The following is a 17,177-nucleotide window of genomic DNA, read 5'->3' as shown; positions in this document are numbered from 1 at the left end:
CAAGCATTAATTCCCAATAATTCTCATGTAAACTATAAACCCCAAAGAGAGCCACTGGTTGCTTTCTAAACATAAAAGCTGACTTTATACACGAGGAACATATGTCTTTCCATGGGAGCGGATCCAGTAGCTTTTATCAGATTCTCAAATGCCTAAAGACCCAAATAACTTGAAGAGATAGCTTTGAAATGACATTTAACAATGTACCTTAGAACAAATGTGATGAAAATTTTATGAAATGGAGGACAGGAAAAATTCAACAAAATGCCCTTTTGTATGGGAGTACTAAGGCTCCCCTGTAAACCTATATTTACATTCCATTCTTATCAAGAAAGCATGAAAGGAAAGGAATCAATCCTTATATACCTCATGCTTCTGATTTTCTATGTGGACAGGTAAACTAAGAGTTACATTTTCAAGAAACATAAAGACATACACCTTTCATTTAAGGTTTCCACTTGTTACAAAAGATGAACAGACAAGGACAAAAGATACAGAAATAGGGGAACCAAAATAGTAGACAAAGGAGAAGTAAATGAAAAGTAAACATACAACCAGCAGAACAGGTAAAATGTTACATCTAAAGAGAAGGGAGGTACTCAATAAGGAAGAAATCAGGGATCCCTGGGTGGCGCAGCGGTTTGGCGCCTGCCTTTGGCCCAGGGCGCGATCCTGGAGACCCGGGATCGAATCCCACATCAGGCTCCCGGTGCATGGAGCCTGCTTCTCCCTCTGCCTGTGTCTCTGCCTCTCTCTCTCTTTGTGTGACTATCATAAATAAATAAAAATTAAAAAAAATTAAAAAAAAAAAAAAAGAAGAAATCAGAAGCTGAAGAGTAAAGAGAAAAAAGCTAAAAGGGAAAAGAAAGTGGCGAAATCAAGAATATATATCCTATCTCTAGTAAAACATCTAACACAAACTTGTATTCTGAGAACAGTATTTTTTTCTTTAAAACAAGCTGTGGCCAGTTTTATTAAAATTTTTGTGTGATTTACTTTTCACCAGTCTGTTCTTACAGGCTTCTAATGATATCAGAATAAGCTGGATCAATGATAGCCAGAGTGCATACTCTGTAGTATTTCCCACATGCTGTGCCCAGTTCATTATTATTGCCACTGTAGTGATGGACACCAGTTTTGGTCAACATGGTATAGTATTCTATTCAGATTTCCTCAGAGCAGGGCAGTTGTTGGCCAGGATGACCAGTTTCGCTTTGCCGTGTCTCATCATTTTCAGGGTCTGCTTGTACCCCAGCACATACTTTCCACTTTTCATAACGAGTTGGAGCCTAGAGTTGATCGACTCCAGTGACTTTTTCGTCATCTTTGCAGCCACCATCTTCCTGCCTTAGATGCAGGATGGCCCCAACCAACAGAAGCCGCCAAAATGGCCAGAAGTGAGAAAGGAAGGAATTCCCACAATGCTGAAAACAGTATTTCAAGTTTCACGAAGAAGAGAAAACTAACCTGCTGAACAAATTCCAAAGGCACTGGTGTGGCCTGTGTAAACGTTTCTAGGTGAATGCCATGGACAGGATCTTCCACTATCAAACAGCCAATGTCAAACCACCTGTAAGAGAATGCATGAAGACTGAATTGTTTACGTGCTAAATAAAAGTTATAATGATTAGACAAAATAAACTCCAAAAACCAACTAGTATCATTCAGATAAAACCTTAGAGAAAATCCATAAAAATTATATATAAAATTACCTGTTGGCTTAATTCCAAGAGCAGAGACAACAAAGAAGAAAAACCAGAATAATCCACATAAAGTTTTTCTTGCTAAGATTCAGGGAAAAGAATGGGAATAGGAGTATTCAGAAAGCAACAGATACTCATCTGAATATGCAAATACTTAATCATGAGTAACTTTTTTAAAATGTCACTTGCTAAAATACAGGAAGTGTTATTTTACCATCTCTATGGTTACCATGTAGCCCACTTGCAAAGTTACTAGCAAATTAAATAAGCTCATTCAGAGGAAATAACAAATCTTTTCCTTATTCTTGATGATCAGTCTTGGAAAACACTTCACAAAATCAAGAAAACTTTCTTCCATTTAAAGTTACTCATAAATTATAAAAGTACATTTTATAATTGCCTTTAGTCATCTGTAACACCACCAGCATTTTAGATAACCAGAATTATGCAACCACCAGATGCCATGAAATCTTGAGTTGGGGTAACAAGAGGATATACAGAGCAAAAAAAGTTCAGTCTATTTTTAAAAATATGTAGATCTAATGAAATGTGATAAAATATGAAATGAATTAGGTAACTTGTATTTACATATTCAAAGAAACAGTAAAATCTAAAATAATACATTTGCTGAGTATTAAAATGATAGCAGGCACTATCTGTAGTATTCATATCCTAAAACTTGGTTTCAAGTAAACAACACTGGCATGCCAAATAAAATTAATAGCCTTAATCAGTAACTTGTGTATAACGCAGAGAGTAGAAAACAATCGTGGTGACTAAGCTGGCAGGCATGGACTTCCTGAAAAGCTGACTCCAAGAAGGTAAAAGTCCCTTCTGTGATGTCACGGGGAATCCACATTAGAAGAACCCTAAGGTCTTCTCTGTTATCTGAAATCTAGTCGTGCTCGTGACCATGTCAACAGGGATATCCCACCAGCATCTAGAGCTGGAACCATGGTCATGCCCATGAAAGCCTCTTCCATTTCTTTCACTAGTGCTGCTGGCTGGGGAAACGCTGGGTCCTCCTCCTCTCCTTACTTTCCCTCAACTCAATGGGCACACCCCGCCCCACGTTCACAGACAGTAACGGAGGCACTGTCTCCGTTCCTTACATCCCCTCTCCAGGCAGCTGCTGAAAGAACATGGACTTGACCAATCCCCGCGTGGCAGACTAAAAGAGAGCTTAAGCAGAACTGTGGTTCCAAGATAGTTACTTGGATTTCATTTACCAGCAAAAATCTCAAAACACAATGTGGGAACTGCCACTCTGTGTTTTACAAAAGACAGACCAACTAACATCACCAGTCAATTCTCAGAAAAAAGGACATTTTAACACATTTAACATGCAACGTAAGATTTTTCAAGCTGGTGGGTTAATCCCAATATAGGGATAGTGCATGCTTACACAGGCTTTTGTCCATGTGAGGTACATGTCATGTCAGCTATTCTCATGCTACATGGACTGATGCAGAATTCAGAGACAGTCAGGTCTGTCCTGGCTCTATTCTGTTAGGGCTAACCACATTTGGGATCTCTTCTTTTGGGGATCAGTCTCCTCTTAGCTGTAAGCACGTTTTTGACATTATCTTGTGTGCACTTATTTCACACAAGACCACAGCAGACAGAAATAGCCAAAGCCCTCACTGATCCTCTGTACCTTCCTATCAAGACCTTTCCTCTTCTCCTTCACCCACACTGAACCCGCAACAGATTTTCTAACGCTAGAGTTTAACCTTGAACAATGTGGAGGTTATACTTGCTGTGACTCCCTGACTCCCTGTGACACAGTAAAAAATCTTAACTTCTGACTCTCCAAAACCTTCTAATAGCCAACTGTTTGCCAGAATTCTTACCAATAACAATCTATTAGTACATATTTTGTATGTTACAATTGTAATATACCATATTCTTATAATAAAGTGAGCTAGAGGGAAAAAATTGAAGAAAACCCTATGAAGAGAGAAAATACATTTATAGTGCTATACTGTATCATAAAAAATCCACATAAGTGGATGTGTAGTTCAAACCCTGCTTTTCAAGAGTCAACTGGTTTTACTATCCCTAATGTTCCTAATATGCTACTGTACTTGTCAAGTAGGAAAAATACCACATCCAGGTATGACAGACAGTTTAAGGCAGACCAATGCTCTCCATGAAAAGCTGGATGAAGTATCCAAATCCCGTATCCAAAGGTGTGGCAGATGCCAGGAGGACAAAATGGAGTAACATCAGGGATGGGGGAAAGCCTTCAGAGTGAGGTGAAGACCTTCAGCTGGACCTGAGTGTCACCCAGCTTGAGCTCAGCAACTAGACTCAAAGCAAAGGAAACCCATTCATTAACATCTCCCACAGGTAGAGAAATGGTTAGAATTTTCTCTGGAGCTGGAGGTGCTCGGGAGCACCATCATTTATGTTCTCCCTCCGGTGTGAGAATGCATATAGGAGCAGAGTCAGGGCATTCTAGCCAGCCGGCCGCCTGCCTCCGTGATCCAGTGCATGTACACCAGCTCAAGCCATCCCACCAAGGCAACCCGGTACAGGGCACAGTGGGACACCCCAAGACTCCAAACACACATCGATTACACAGGGCATATCCCTACGAAAGGCCGCCCTTTCAAGACTGGAAGAGATAAGTGTTTCACCTAAATCACAAATTCAAAATGAGGAGACAGGAATATGCTTAAATGAAACAGATTCACAGTCTGAGGGATGAAAGAGGTTCAAAGTGATGGTCACAAATATGCTCACCAAACTGGAGGAAAGAGTGCATAAATTCAGAAAATATAAAACAGCCAATCAGAGCTGGATACAGTAACTAAAATGATGAATACATTAGAGGGAATCAGCAGCAGAAGATGTAGCAGAACAGATAAGTGATCTGGAAGACCGGCTATCCTAAAGCAACCAAGCTGAAGAGCAAGAAGAAAAAAGAAAAGGAAGAAGGTTAAATGGTCTCTGGAAAAACATTAACCATACTACTATTCCCATTAGAGGGGTCTCAGAAAAGAGAAAGGAGCTGAAGACTCCCTAATCTGGGGAAGGAAACAGAGACCACATCCCAGAATCAGAGCTCAAAATAAGATGAACCCAAGGAGGTCCACAACAAGAAACATAAATGTCAAAAATTAAGAGAATCTTAAAGCCATGAAGAGATAAGCATCTATTTATACATAATACAAAGGAAACCCCAAAAGGCAACTAGCAGATTTCTCAACACAAACTTGGCAGAACAGGAGGGAATAGCATGATCTAGTCAAAGTGGAGAGTGCTCACTTCGGCAGCACATATACTAAAATAGTCAAAGTGTAGAAAGAAAACACCTACAATCAGGAATACTCTAACTGGCAAGGTTAACATTCACCACTGTAGAAGAGAGAAGTCATTGATCACCACTAAAACCAACCTCATAAGAAATGTTAGACTTTTTTTTCTAAGAAGAAAAGGCACGGCCAGGACTAGAAAGAAAAGGAAAAAATTTCACAGGTAAAAGCAAACACACAGTAAAGGTAGATCAATCATTTATACAGCTACTGTGAACAATAAAAGGCAAAAGAAGTAAAAGCAATTATATCTACATTAAGAGATTCATAAAATTTAAAAAATGTAAAATACGGTATCATAAACAAGGTAGAGGGATGAGTAAAGTGCTTTCTGAATCTGTCTGAACTTATGAGATCATCTTTATAGACTGCTATATACTTAAAATGCTATTTATGACTCATGGTAACCACAAACCAAAAACCTATTACAAATACAAAAAACTAAAGCTACACACACCACAAAAAATCATCAATCACAAACAAAGAGAAAGGAACATGGCAGAAATAAAGAAACTACAAAACAACGAAATGGTAGTAAAGTCCATACCTATTACTCCAAATGTAAATGTCAAAATGCTCCAATCAAAAGGACATAAGGTGACTGGATAAAAAACAAGATCTATATGCAGCCTAAAAGAGACACACTTCATACCTACAGACACACAGACTCTTATAAGGGAAGGGAAGGAAGAAGATATTTCATGCAAATAGAAGCAAAAAAAACCCTTAAAACAAATATTGGGATGCATGACGTGAATCAGACCAAACAGACTCTGAAACAAAGACTGTAATAAAAGACAAAGAAAGGCATCACATAATAATAATAAAAGGATAAATCCAACAAGAGAGTAGGACAATGGCAATTATCTATGTACCTACCATGGAAACATCTAAATATATAAAACAAGTATTAGCAGATCCCAAAGGAGAAAGTGAGAATAAAACATTAAAGGACTTTACCCCCACAACTTGTATCAATGAATAGATATCCACACAGAAAACGAGTAAGGAAATGGTGGCTTTCAACCAGATAGATTTAACAGATCTATATACAACATTCCTTCTAAAACTAATAGAAGACATATTTATTTTCAACAGCACATAGAATGTTCTCCAGGATAAATCCTATGTTAGGCTGAAAACAAGTCAAGCACCTTTTTCCTACACCACAAGGCTATCAAATTGGAATTCAATTACAAGGAAAAAAGACCTGGGAGAAATACAAATATGAAGGTCAAACAATATGCTACTTACTAAACAACCAAAGGGTCAATATAGAAATCAAGGAATGAACTCAAAAAAATCCTTAGAAACCACTGAAAACGGAAATTCAACAGCTGAAAATCTTTGGGACTCAGCAAAAACAGTTCTAAGGGGGGAATTTACAGTTATATAGGCCTACCTCAAAAAAACAAGAAAAATATAAACTAAAAAGTTCAACCTTACAAACTAAGAAACCTAGGAAAAGAACAAAACTCAAAGTTCATAGAAGGAAAGAAATAATAAAGTGGAAATAGAAACCAAAAAACAAACAAAACAAAACAAAAACCAAGAGCTACTTCTTGGAAACCATAAACAAAACTGATAAACCTTTAGCCAGATGAATCAAGGGAAAAAAAAGAGTCAAATAAGATCAGAAACGAAAGAGAAGCAACTGATATGACAGAAATACAAAAAATTTTAAGAAATACTTAAAAATACTATGAAAAATTGTATGCTACCAAACTGGACAACCTAGAAGAAATGTATACTTCCAAAAAACATCCACTCTTTCAAGACTGTATCAGGAAAAAATAGAAAATGTCAAGACTAATTACTAGTAACAAAACTAAATAATCAAAAAGCCCTTAACAATAAAATCCAGGACCAGACAATCTCACAAGAGAATTAGGAGTTATTTATACTCATCCTTCTCACACTATCAAAAAAAAAAAAAAAAAAAAAAACCAAAAAACCCAGGAAGGAAAACTTCCAAATTCATTCTGCAAAGCCAGCATTTCCTGGATAGCAAAATTAGACAAAAACACAAAAAAGAAAGTTACAGGCCAATATTCCTGATGAACAAAGATGCAAAAATCCTCAAAACATTAGCAAACCAAAAAAGTGGTTCAGAATTATCAAGTCACAATTTTAAATTTTTTTTTTTTTTTTTTTGCCACTCAACTTGTTTACAGTTAAGTCTCAGCTTCAATATGAAGCTGTTAAAAAAAATCAAAAGCTTGCTTTGTTTACATACTAAGTATCCTGGCAAGTATGCCATTAAACACAGTAAGGAATTTAAGATAGCAAGAATAAGAAATTAATAAAAGATAAACATTGCAGCCTAAACAAAATTCTTACAAAAATAAAATAACTATCACTGGTTACATAAAGTTTTCCTGACTGGTTAAAACCTAACAGTATAAAACATGCATTTTAAATCTTTAGCTATCAAGTTCAGAAAGCACCAGTGTCTATTTTAAATGATTCTTCTCCAAAGCCAAAGTTGTAGTCAAAATTAATTCAAATGTTATAACACATTCTAATACTAAAAACATTCAGTATTACTGAAGTGGAGGTAAATCCCAGAGCTTCTGGAGCTCTGTCATGCTGCAAAGGGCTGTTTCTCTGGTTCACTCAAAGCAGCAAACAACAGAGTCCAAGGATGTCTAGGGGCAAGACTGCTATACCCAGCTCGGATCTCCCCATGAAGCATGGCTACCACGTCCACAAAAATAGGATGTGTGGGGGTAGAAGGCACACTATTCTGCTAGCTAAAGAGACAGCAAACCACCCTCCAACCCTAAAAGCTCCTTCCCCAGGTAAATAAATGTATATAAGAGGAAAAACTTAAAATACATTAATCTACAGAATAAGGATTTTGAAGTATCAATGTGATCCCTATTTCAAAAATGTTAACTAGAATTATCTGGTCATTGCTAATTATATCTTAATGATGTATCCAGATTCAATTTCTGTTGATTTATCAATAGATACTTCTAGTCAAAATATTAACTTTAGGGCAGCCCCGGTAGCCCAGTAGTTTAGCGCCACCTTCGGCCCAGGATGTGATCCTGGGGACCTGGGATTGAGTCCCACCTCGGGCTCCCTGCATGGAGCCTGCTTCTCCCTCTGCCTGTGTCTCTGCCTCTCTCTCCCTGTGTCTGTCATGACTAAATAAATAAAATCTTAAAAAATATATATTAACTTTATCTCCAAATATCTTAACCACTAGCACAACTGCAATGTATTATCTCTCTGAGTTGTTAAGCACTGGAAGAGAAAAAAATAGATATTCAAGCAGCAGGCAACAAGGCCCTTTCACACAGCGGCTTCCAAGTGGCTACTGAATAGTCCAGGAATAATTCTAAAACCAAGAAAATTCATGCATTTTAGTAAGTATGTCATAATTTTCACAGCTGAAATTTCCTTAGACACTGTACTTTCTTTACAAGGGAATCCTGATTTTTCTTAATGTTACGGTGAGTCAGGACTTGAACTAGCAGCCTTCTTTTTCTTCTTCTGTGTTTCTTATGCTTCTTTTTTTTTTCTTTTTCTCATTCTTCATTGCTTTTCTTCTTTTTTGCTCATACCTCCTCAATATAAGCTGATTCTGATAAGGACTCAGATGATAATAGTTTATCTTCAGGATACATCTTTTTTTTTTTTTTTGGCTGAGTCCTTTAATGTCCTTCTCTTTTCTTTCTCATTTGCACCCTTTGACTTCTTTTTCTTTTTTAAACTATCCTTACTGTCCGATTCAGTTTCTGACATGGAGCTTTCGGAAGACTTATGTGAATGGTTCTTTTTCTTTTTCCTTTTCCCTTGTTTTTTATCATCATCAGAATCTGAAGAACTGCTGGAAGAATCAGAGCTTGATGAAGAAGAATATCTACCAGATTTCTTTTCTTTTTTCGGATGAGCTCTCAATTCCACTTAATAATTTCTCCCTGTATTTTTCTAGTTCTTTTTCCCAGTTCTCATTCATTTTTTCTTAAAATTCAGCCAATGCCTTGGAACCTTCTTTTCTAGTTGTCCTTTCACTTCTTCCCAGGTAGGACTTGGTCGGTTTAGATAATCTTGGATTGTTGGCCCAGAAGACTATATTGGACCCCTTGATCTGGCCATTGCTATTGGGTTCATATAGGCCACCTAACTGTCCTGCTTCCCCATGGTGCAGGACTGATTGCAGAGTTGGGACGCCAAGGGAGATCGGGCCAGAGAGTGGCCGAAGAGCACACAATTTTAATTATTAAAAAAAAAAAAAAAAAAAAGACTGTAATCTCTAAGGTAACCAGCAAATGAAATGTAAAAGGTTAAGACAGAGGAAAAATGAAGTAATGATCACTGGGTGGCTCCTGGGTACTTACATAGAAAGTTCAACCTTTTTACCCTACCATTCAAAGTTCTTCACACATCTGTCTCCAAACCATTTCTTGATTTCCTAATCCAACGAATGACTGGCAAAGCTAGTAACTAACCTCTGACCCCTGAATCCTCTTAATCATCTTCAAACTTCCTCTACTCAGAATGTCCTATTCTTTCCACTTATCCAAATTTTACCCACTCTTCACAATCACAATCCAGTCCAAGTCCTAATCACTCACAAATCTCATCTGACACTATCTCCACACTGAGCTATTTCCCCTTGAATTGTAAGTAACATTTCCCATCAGCAAAAAATTATACACTATCTTATACAGTCATTTAAAACTATTCATCTGGGGATCCCTGGGTGGCACAGCGGTTTAGCGCCTGCCTTTGGCCCAGGGCGCGATCCTGGAGACCCAGGATCGAATCCCACGTCGGGCTCCCGGTGCATGGAGCCTGCTTCTCCCTCTGCCTGTGTCTCTGACTCTCTCTCTCTCTCTCACTGTGTGCCTATCATAAATAAATAAAAAGTTAAAAATAAATAAATAAATAAATAAATAAATAAATAAATAAAAAAAAAAAAAAAAAAAAAAACTGTTCATCTGTGTACCTATTTTCTCCCAACTGGCCAACAGTACAACCTCAAAGTTGGAGAACGTTTTTTACAGACTATAGCCATAAAGTATTAGGCACAGTGCTACTTGATACTAAATAAACAAAAAATATAACAAAACTACAATGTGATTACAAAAGAGACAGATTTCAATAGTTGGGAAGCTCTTTCAGCATAAATAGTTTCAGCATGTTAAAAATAACTTCTCCCATAAAAAAGCCATCTATTTAAAGTATAAAGACCTTACAGACCATAATGAATCATGTTCTCTGAATATTTTCCAAATTAAGTAGACATGCTTTATTGCTCAACATATCTCAAACGTGGTGACTTGCCACTAGGCCCTGTGCCCATGCCTTCCATTATTCTGAATAACTGTGTGAATAACGGTGTTGGTTACTGGTGGTCAATTACATATAAGCCAATACAGCATTGTAATCTCTCAAATTTAGTACTATTATATTCAGTGATTGTTCACCCAATCTTATTGATCCAGGCATTACTATCTCCATTTTATAATTAAAAAGGAGAAACTTGAGTAGAAACGTGTTAGGCTATAGAGATCACAAAGCTAGTTAAACAATATAGCCAAATTAATCCAAAACATAATTTTCTCTAAAATAGGATACATTTTTTTTACTAGGTATATACAGTGCCAGCCCCCAGGAATAATTGTATTTTGCTAGTAAGACAAAATAAGCCTCTTGCTGAATAATTTATATGCCACCAAACTAGACTACCTAGAATATATGGATACATTTCTAGAAACATACAACCTATCAAGACTGAATCATAAAGAAATTGAAAATCTGAAAAGATCGATTTCTAGTACAGAGATTCTAGTTAGTGATCAAAAACCTCCCAACAAGCAAAAGTCAGGACCAGACACCCTCACTGGCAAACTCTACCGAACATGTAAAGAAAAATTACTATTAAAGAAAAATTACTACCAATCCTTTTCAAAGTCTTCCAAAACAATAGAAAATAAGAGACACTCCAAATTCATTTTACAAGGCCAGCATTACCCTGATACTAAAGCCCGACAAGCACAGCATAGAAGAGAGAATCAAAGGCCAATTTCTTTGAGAAACACAGAGGTAAAAATTTTCAGACACAGAAATGGTTCCACATCCACAAATCGATCAACGCAATACATTAACAAAATCAAGAATAAAAATCATATGATTATCTCAATACATGCAGAAAAAGCAGGTGATAAAATTCAACAGCTGATAATGATAAAAAAAAAAAACTCTCCAAACAGGTTTAGAAGGAATGTACCTCAATATAATAAAGGCCACATAAAACAAGTCCATAGCTAGTATCACACTCAACAATGAAAAGTTGAAAGTGTTTCTTCTAAGATCAGGAACAAGACAGGGATGCCCACTCTTTCCACTTCTATTATTCAATATGGTATTGAACTACCTCTTACCAGAGCAATTAGGCAAGAAAAGCAAATAAACACATCCAAATTGGAAAGGAATAAGTAAAATTGTGACAAAACTGTGCCTATTATACTATATGACATATTATATACCAAAAACACTAAAGACTAAAAAAACAAACAAAAAAAAACAAAACAAAAAAAACCCTTACAACTCAGAAATGAGTTCAGGAAAGCTGCAGAATAAAAAATCAATACACCAAAATCTGCAGATACGTATACACTAATAAACTATGAAGAGGAAACCTTAAGGAAACAATACCACTTAAAATCGCATCCAAAGGACAAAACACTGAGAAACAGATTTAACCAAGAAAGTGAAAGAGCTCTGCTCTGAAAACTATAAAACACTGATGAAAAAAATTGAAAACTCAAATATATGGAAAGATATCCCAGGCTCAGGGACTGGAACAATTAAAATTATTAAAATGCCCATCCTATTCATAAAGCAATCTACAGATTCAATGCAATCTTTATCAAAATTCCAATGGCATTTTTCAGAGAAATAGAACCCTAAAATTTGTATGGAACCATAAAATACTGAATGGCCAAAGCCATCTTGAAAAAGTAGCAGCTTCACACTCCTTGATTTCAAAATGTATTTCAAACTATACTGCAAAGCTATACTCATCAAAATAGTATGGTTGTGGCATAATAATAGATCAATCTAACAATGGAGAGCTAAGGAATAAACCCACACTTACATGGCCAATTAATTTACAACAAAAGAGCCAAGAATATACAATGGGCAAGGACAGTTTATACTATAAATGGTGTTGGGGAAACTGGACTACTTACACCATACACAAAAAATAACTCAAATAGATTCAAGACTTGAACTTAAGACCAGAAACCATAAAACTCCTAGAAGACAAGAGGGAATAAGCTGCTTAATATTAGTCTTGGTGATAATTTTTTGAAATTTGATACCAAAAGCAAAGGCAAAAAAAGCAAAAATCAGTAAGCAGGGCTACATCAAACCAAAAAGGTTCTCAGAGCAAAGGAAACCATCAACAAAATGAAAAGGCAACCTACTGAAGAGGAAAAAACATCCACAAAATCACATACTTCATAAGGCGTTTACATCTAAAATTTATCAAAAACCCAGTAATTCGAGAAAAAACAAACAAAAAAAACCATGTGATTAAAAAATGGGCAGAGGCTCCAAATAGTTCTCCAAGATATACATGTACATGAAAAGATGCTTAACATCACTCATCATCAGGGAGATGTAAATCAAAACCACAATGAGTCATCACCTTAAACCTGTTAGGATGGCTATTATCAAAAGTCAAAGTGTTGGAAAAAATATGGAGAAAAAGCAAGCCCTTGATGAGAATGTAAACTGGTGCAGCCACTATGGAAAACAATATGGAGGTTCCTCAAAAAATTAAATGAGCTATATGATCCAGAAATTCCACTTCTGGGTATTTTTTTTTTTAAAGATTTTATTTATTTATTCATGAGAGACACAGATAGAGAGAGGCAGAGACACAGATAGAGGAGAAGCAGGCTCCATGCAGGAAGCCTGATGCGGGACTCGATCCCAGGACTCCAGGATCACGCCCTGAGCCAAAGGCAGGCTCCAAACCACTGAGCCACCCAGGGATCCCCAACACTTCTGGGTATTTATCTGAGGGAAATGAAAACACTACCTTGAAGAGATACATGCACCACTACCCCGCCCCCAACTTATGTTTCTTGCAGCATTATTTACAATAACCAAGACATGGAAGCAAATGACATCAATGGAAGGATGAATTTTAAAAATGTGGTGTATGTATACATAAATATAGACACACATTATTCAGACATGAAAAAAAGAAGGAAATCTTTTCATTTGCAACAATATAAATGGACCTTCAGGGCCTTATACTAAGGGAAGTCAGAGAAAACAAATATGATCTCATTTTTACATGAATTAAAAAAAAAAACTCAAAGATACAAAGAACAGACTTATGGTCAGCAGGGCGGGGGGGGACTAAGAGTGAAGGGGGTTAAAAGACAAACTTTCAGTTATAAGTCATGAAGATAAAATGTACAGCAAAATGACTATAATTTATAATACTGTATTAATATTAATTAATTAACATATCTGAAAATTGCTAAGAGGGTAGGTCTTGAGAGTTCTCTTAAAAGAAAACAAATTTGTAATTATGTTGAAAAAAAAAAAAGCCTCTTACTTGTCAGGTAGCAATTCCGCAATGAAGTTTTCTACTGACACAGCAGTCTGTTTTTCATGGATGACTCCAGTTCGACGCAAGCTGTCTATCCGTTCCTGGGCGCCCTGAATGACAAGCATAGGTTAGAAACCACTTCCAATTATTCAGTACTGAATATGCTAATTTATGATTATATAAGTAAAACAAATATATTTAGACATGGTCACCTATATACCCACTGTAACTATTCAAACAATACAATTAACAAAAAAGTCCAAGCATGTTCCCTTCAGCATTAACAGTTTATATAGCAACTCCAAATTATTCTCACATACATGATCATTTTGCTTGCTACTATGAAATGTATTTTTTATACTTATGTTCTAGTTAGTTATTACTAATATAATGAAACTATGTACTTAATGTTGATTTGCCAAGAGCTATCTTACTGATAAAAATCTTTCTTCAGTCCTAGTAGTTTTTAATTTTCTCTTGAGTTATCTAAGTAGGCAATTGTATCAAAGTAAATTTTTTTTCTTTTTATTTCCTTTAAACACAGCCTTAAAATATGCACCAAAATGACAGCTGATTTATTTTCAACTGTGAATATACTGCACCAAAACTTATTTAAGAAAACTGTTGGGACACCTGGGTGGCTCAGTGGTTGAGCGTCTGCGTCTGCCTTTAGCTCTGGGCATGATCCCAGTCCGGGGATCGAGTCCCACAGGGGCTCCCTGTGAGGAGCCTGCTTCTCCCTCTGTCTATGTCTCTGCTTCTCTCTGTGTGTCTCTCATGAAAAAATAAACTAAATCTTAAAAAAAAAAAAAAAAAAAAAAAAAAACTATTACTTTATGCACAAAACTGAGGGGCTTAGAACACTATAAAGATAACTCAAAATCATCAATACATTCTTACAATAGAAAACTACATGTTTTTAGTAAAGCTGCTATTTATTTACTACTTTATCTGAATCACTTCATAAACAGTGATCATAAGGGAAGTGACAGCAAGTGTTTAAAAAGGCAAAAAGTATACTATTTTTGAATGAAACTACCAGGGATGATAGGCTAACCTATTTTTACTATGGACAGCAGAGCTAAGGAGTGAATGAGAAAAAATGGTCAATTCTTAACAAATGAAAATTCCAAAAGCTAGGACACTTCTGGAGACAACTAAACTTATCTCAGAGACAACAGAAATAAAGAAGAGAAAGCAACAACGCATGAAAATGGATAAACCAATTTAAGAACTTACCTTATAAAGATTAAGGAGAAAAGAAGGTAAGAATTAAACTATACTAACATCAAGACTGTATTTTGCTTACCCTTCTCTCTCTAGTACCACGCATACTGTCTAATACCCACGACACATTCAATTAGTACATACTTCATGAAAAAAATGAACAAGGGAAGAAATAAATGCCTTCTTAAAAATTTTTATCACTCATGTTATGAATCTAAATGGTGTAAATCTAGTATCAGTGAATGAGGAGGCAGCTGTTGCATATGAAAAAAAATGTAATCGACAAGATATACTGGATAATGTAAATCTGCCTCATTTTCCTCTCAAAAGGAAACCGGTGATGGTTAATAATATTATATTATATTATATATAATATAACCGGCAAACTCTGGTTATATACAGATATTATACATACCTATAAGGTGCCAGGTAGTCAGGTCTTTAAAGCAAGGGAATTAAAAGGATCGAGAAGGGAGAAGGGGAAGAATCAAAGCAAGGAAAAGCTTTGTGGATGAGTGCTGCATTCCTTCACCAAGTACAAGGGAAGAAAGAGGGAAACTTGTAGGGTCAATCTAGAACCCACCTAATGGAACCCCATTACCACTCTGGAAACTTTCCAATACGTTAGAGTCCCCAAAACCAGGAAGAAATACTTAAATGTAAAGTACTATTAAGAGAGATAATAATAAAAAGCTTAGAGAATTCAAGGGATATCATAATTTCAGTATAAAACTTTTAAATTCAGTATGACTTAAGGATTAGCAATGGTTTAAAATTTCTTTTAGGGCTAGCTACTCTCTGTGTTCTCTGCATGTGTTTCCTTCCCTCCCCAATCATAAAAACCTACCCTGAGTTCGTTCCTTCCTTCCCTTCCTTCAATTTTATTTATTTATTCATGAGAGAGAGAGGCAAAAACCTAGGCAAAAGGACCCGGGATCATGACCCGAGCTGAAGGCAGACGCTAAACCATGAGCCACCCACGTGCCCTACCCTGAGTTTCTTTAAATTAAAACTCCACTGTATTTTCATAACAACAGTTATCTAAATAAACACCCAGATGACCAATACCTCAGAATGTAAAAACCCATTAGAGCTTCATAAAGCCCAAAAGATTATTATGAGAATTATGAAAAAATTAACTGCCAACTTCCTTATGCTGGAAAAGGTGTTCTATTACTCACTTTTAAACCAGCCGCATAGCCCACTGGCTGTGGGGCAATATTGGACTGTCCAGCTTCCCCTATGACCACAGCTAAGCCAAAGACCTCCTGGAAGGCATCTCGGATGGCAGCAACTTTTACTTCTTTATTTGAAGTCACTACAATATCCAGTTCACCTCCAGATTCTAGAAAGATAAGAAAATTTCAATTCCAAATTAAAATAATGAAATTCCCATAAAGCAATACCATACGCTAACATTGTTACTATTAACCTCACAAAAAACTGCCAAGATAAAGATGATGAACTTTATTACAGGCTGAGGAAGCTAAGACTGATAAGGCCTTGCTCAAGGAAATACAACTACTCAGCAATGATGTCAGGATTCAAACCTATGTCTGTCGCACTCCAAAATCCTCTTTTCAATACACAGCTGATCCATTACACACATTTTCACCCCTTTATCTAAAAGCATCTTTTTCCAAGTCCTCCGACTCAAACTGCCAACTTTTCCTGACTTAAAAATGAGCATTTAATGCATTATCTGAGGGAGTGTCATCTGCAGGCAGAAGACAGTATAGAATATACCTTCTAATGATTCTGAGTATCCCATCTGCCACAGATAGAACACAACAGGTTTTTTTTCTACAGAATACTGTTCCAGAATATATTAGTAGCTCCCTCTTAAAACAGCATTTTGTGGTCAAACAAGCTTGGGAGATGCTTTACATATTCTTTATTGGAAATTCACAATGAACATTAACATCAAGATTCTGAGAAAACCGAAAGTTAAAATTCATGACCTTAGCCCAGTACTTTCCATACTTAAAATGTTGATGGAATGTTAACATCTAATAACCACTTTCCAGAGATATCAATTTGGGAAATAATGTTATTAACAGCTATGAAAAAAGTTCAATTTTCTACTGTAACACTCCATTATTTTCACAAGATCTCATTTTCTGGCAAGCTTAAACTTTGGGTAAAACACTGCATTTTTAAGGCTGCAAATCAAAATGGTTTTTCTGCTGTTGGTTGATAAAGATACACATCTATTATACACAAACTTCTAATACCATAGGAATGCTGGAGTTCCCAGGACTTACAATTATTGAGCAATCACAGAAATGAACTGTGTGGCTTGTGAAATACAAGTAATACATTTAGGGTATGCTATAGGAA

The 17,177-nt window shown here is 36.3% G+C and overlaps 1 protein-coding gene and 2 pseudogenes across 3 annotated transcripts in view; all 3 read right to left on the bottom strand.

The window, feature by feature from the left end:
* Positions 1 to 17,177, bottom strand: part of PRRC1 (proline rich coiled-coil 1) — a 42,049-nt gene that overhangs the window by 11,624 nt on the left and 13,248 nt on the right. For all 3 annotated transcript variants that reach the window (XM_038552037.1, XM_038552039.1, XM_038552038.1), the window contains exons 6-8: positions 16,019 to 16,182; positions 13,617 to 13,720; positions 1,468 to 1,570 (exon numbers count right to left, since the gene is read on the bottom strand). In XM_038552037.1, coding sequence (XP_038407965.1) covers positions 1,468 to 1,570; positions 13,617 to 13,720; positions 16,019 to 16,182 — 371 coding nt within the window. The remainder of the gene's footprint in view (positions 1 to 1,467; positions 1,571 to 13,616; positions 13,721 to 16,018; positions 16,183 to 17,177) is intronic.
* Positions 993 to 1,457, bottom strand: LOC100684948 (annotated as a pseudogene).
* Positions 8,122 to 9,175, bottom strand: LOC100685034 (annotated as a pseudogene).

The sequence above is a fragment of the Canis lupus genome, chromosome 11, assembly GCF_011100685.1.
Source record: "Canis lupus familiaris isolate Mischka breed German Shepherd chromosome 11, alternate assembly UU_Cfam_GSD_1.0, whole genome shotgun sequence".
In the NCBI taxonomy this organism is placed as follows: domain Eukaryota; kingdom Metazoa; phylum Chordata; class Mammalia; order Carnivora; family Canidae; genus Canis; species Canis lupus.
Note: the sequence above shows the minus strand (reverse complement) of the source record. Positions and strands in the feature narration are given on the sequence as shown.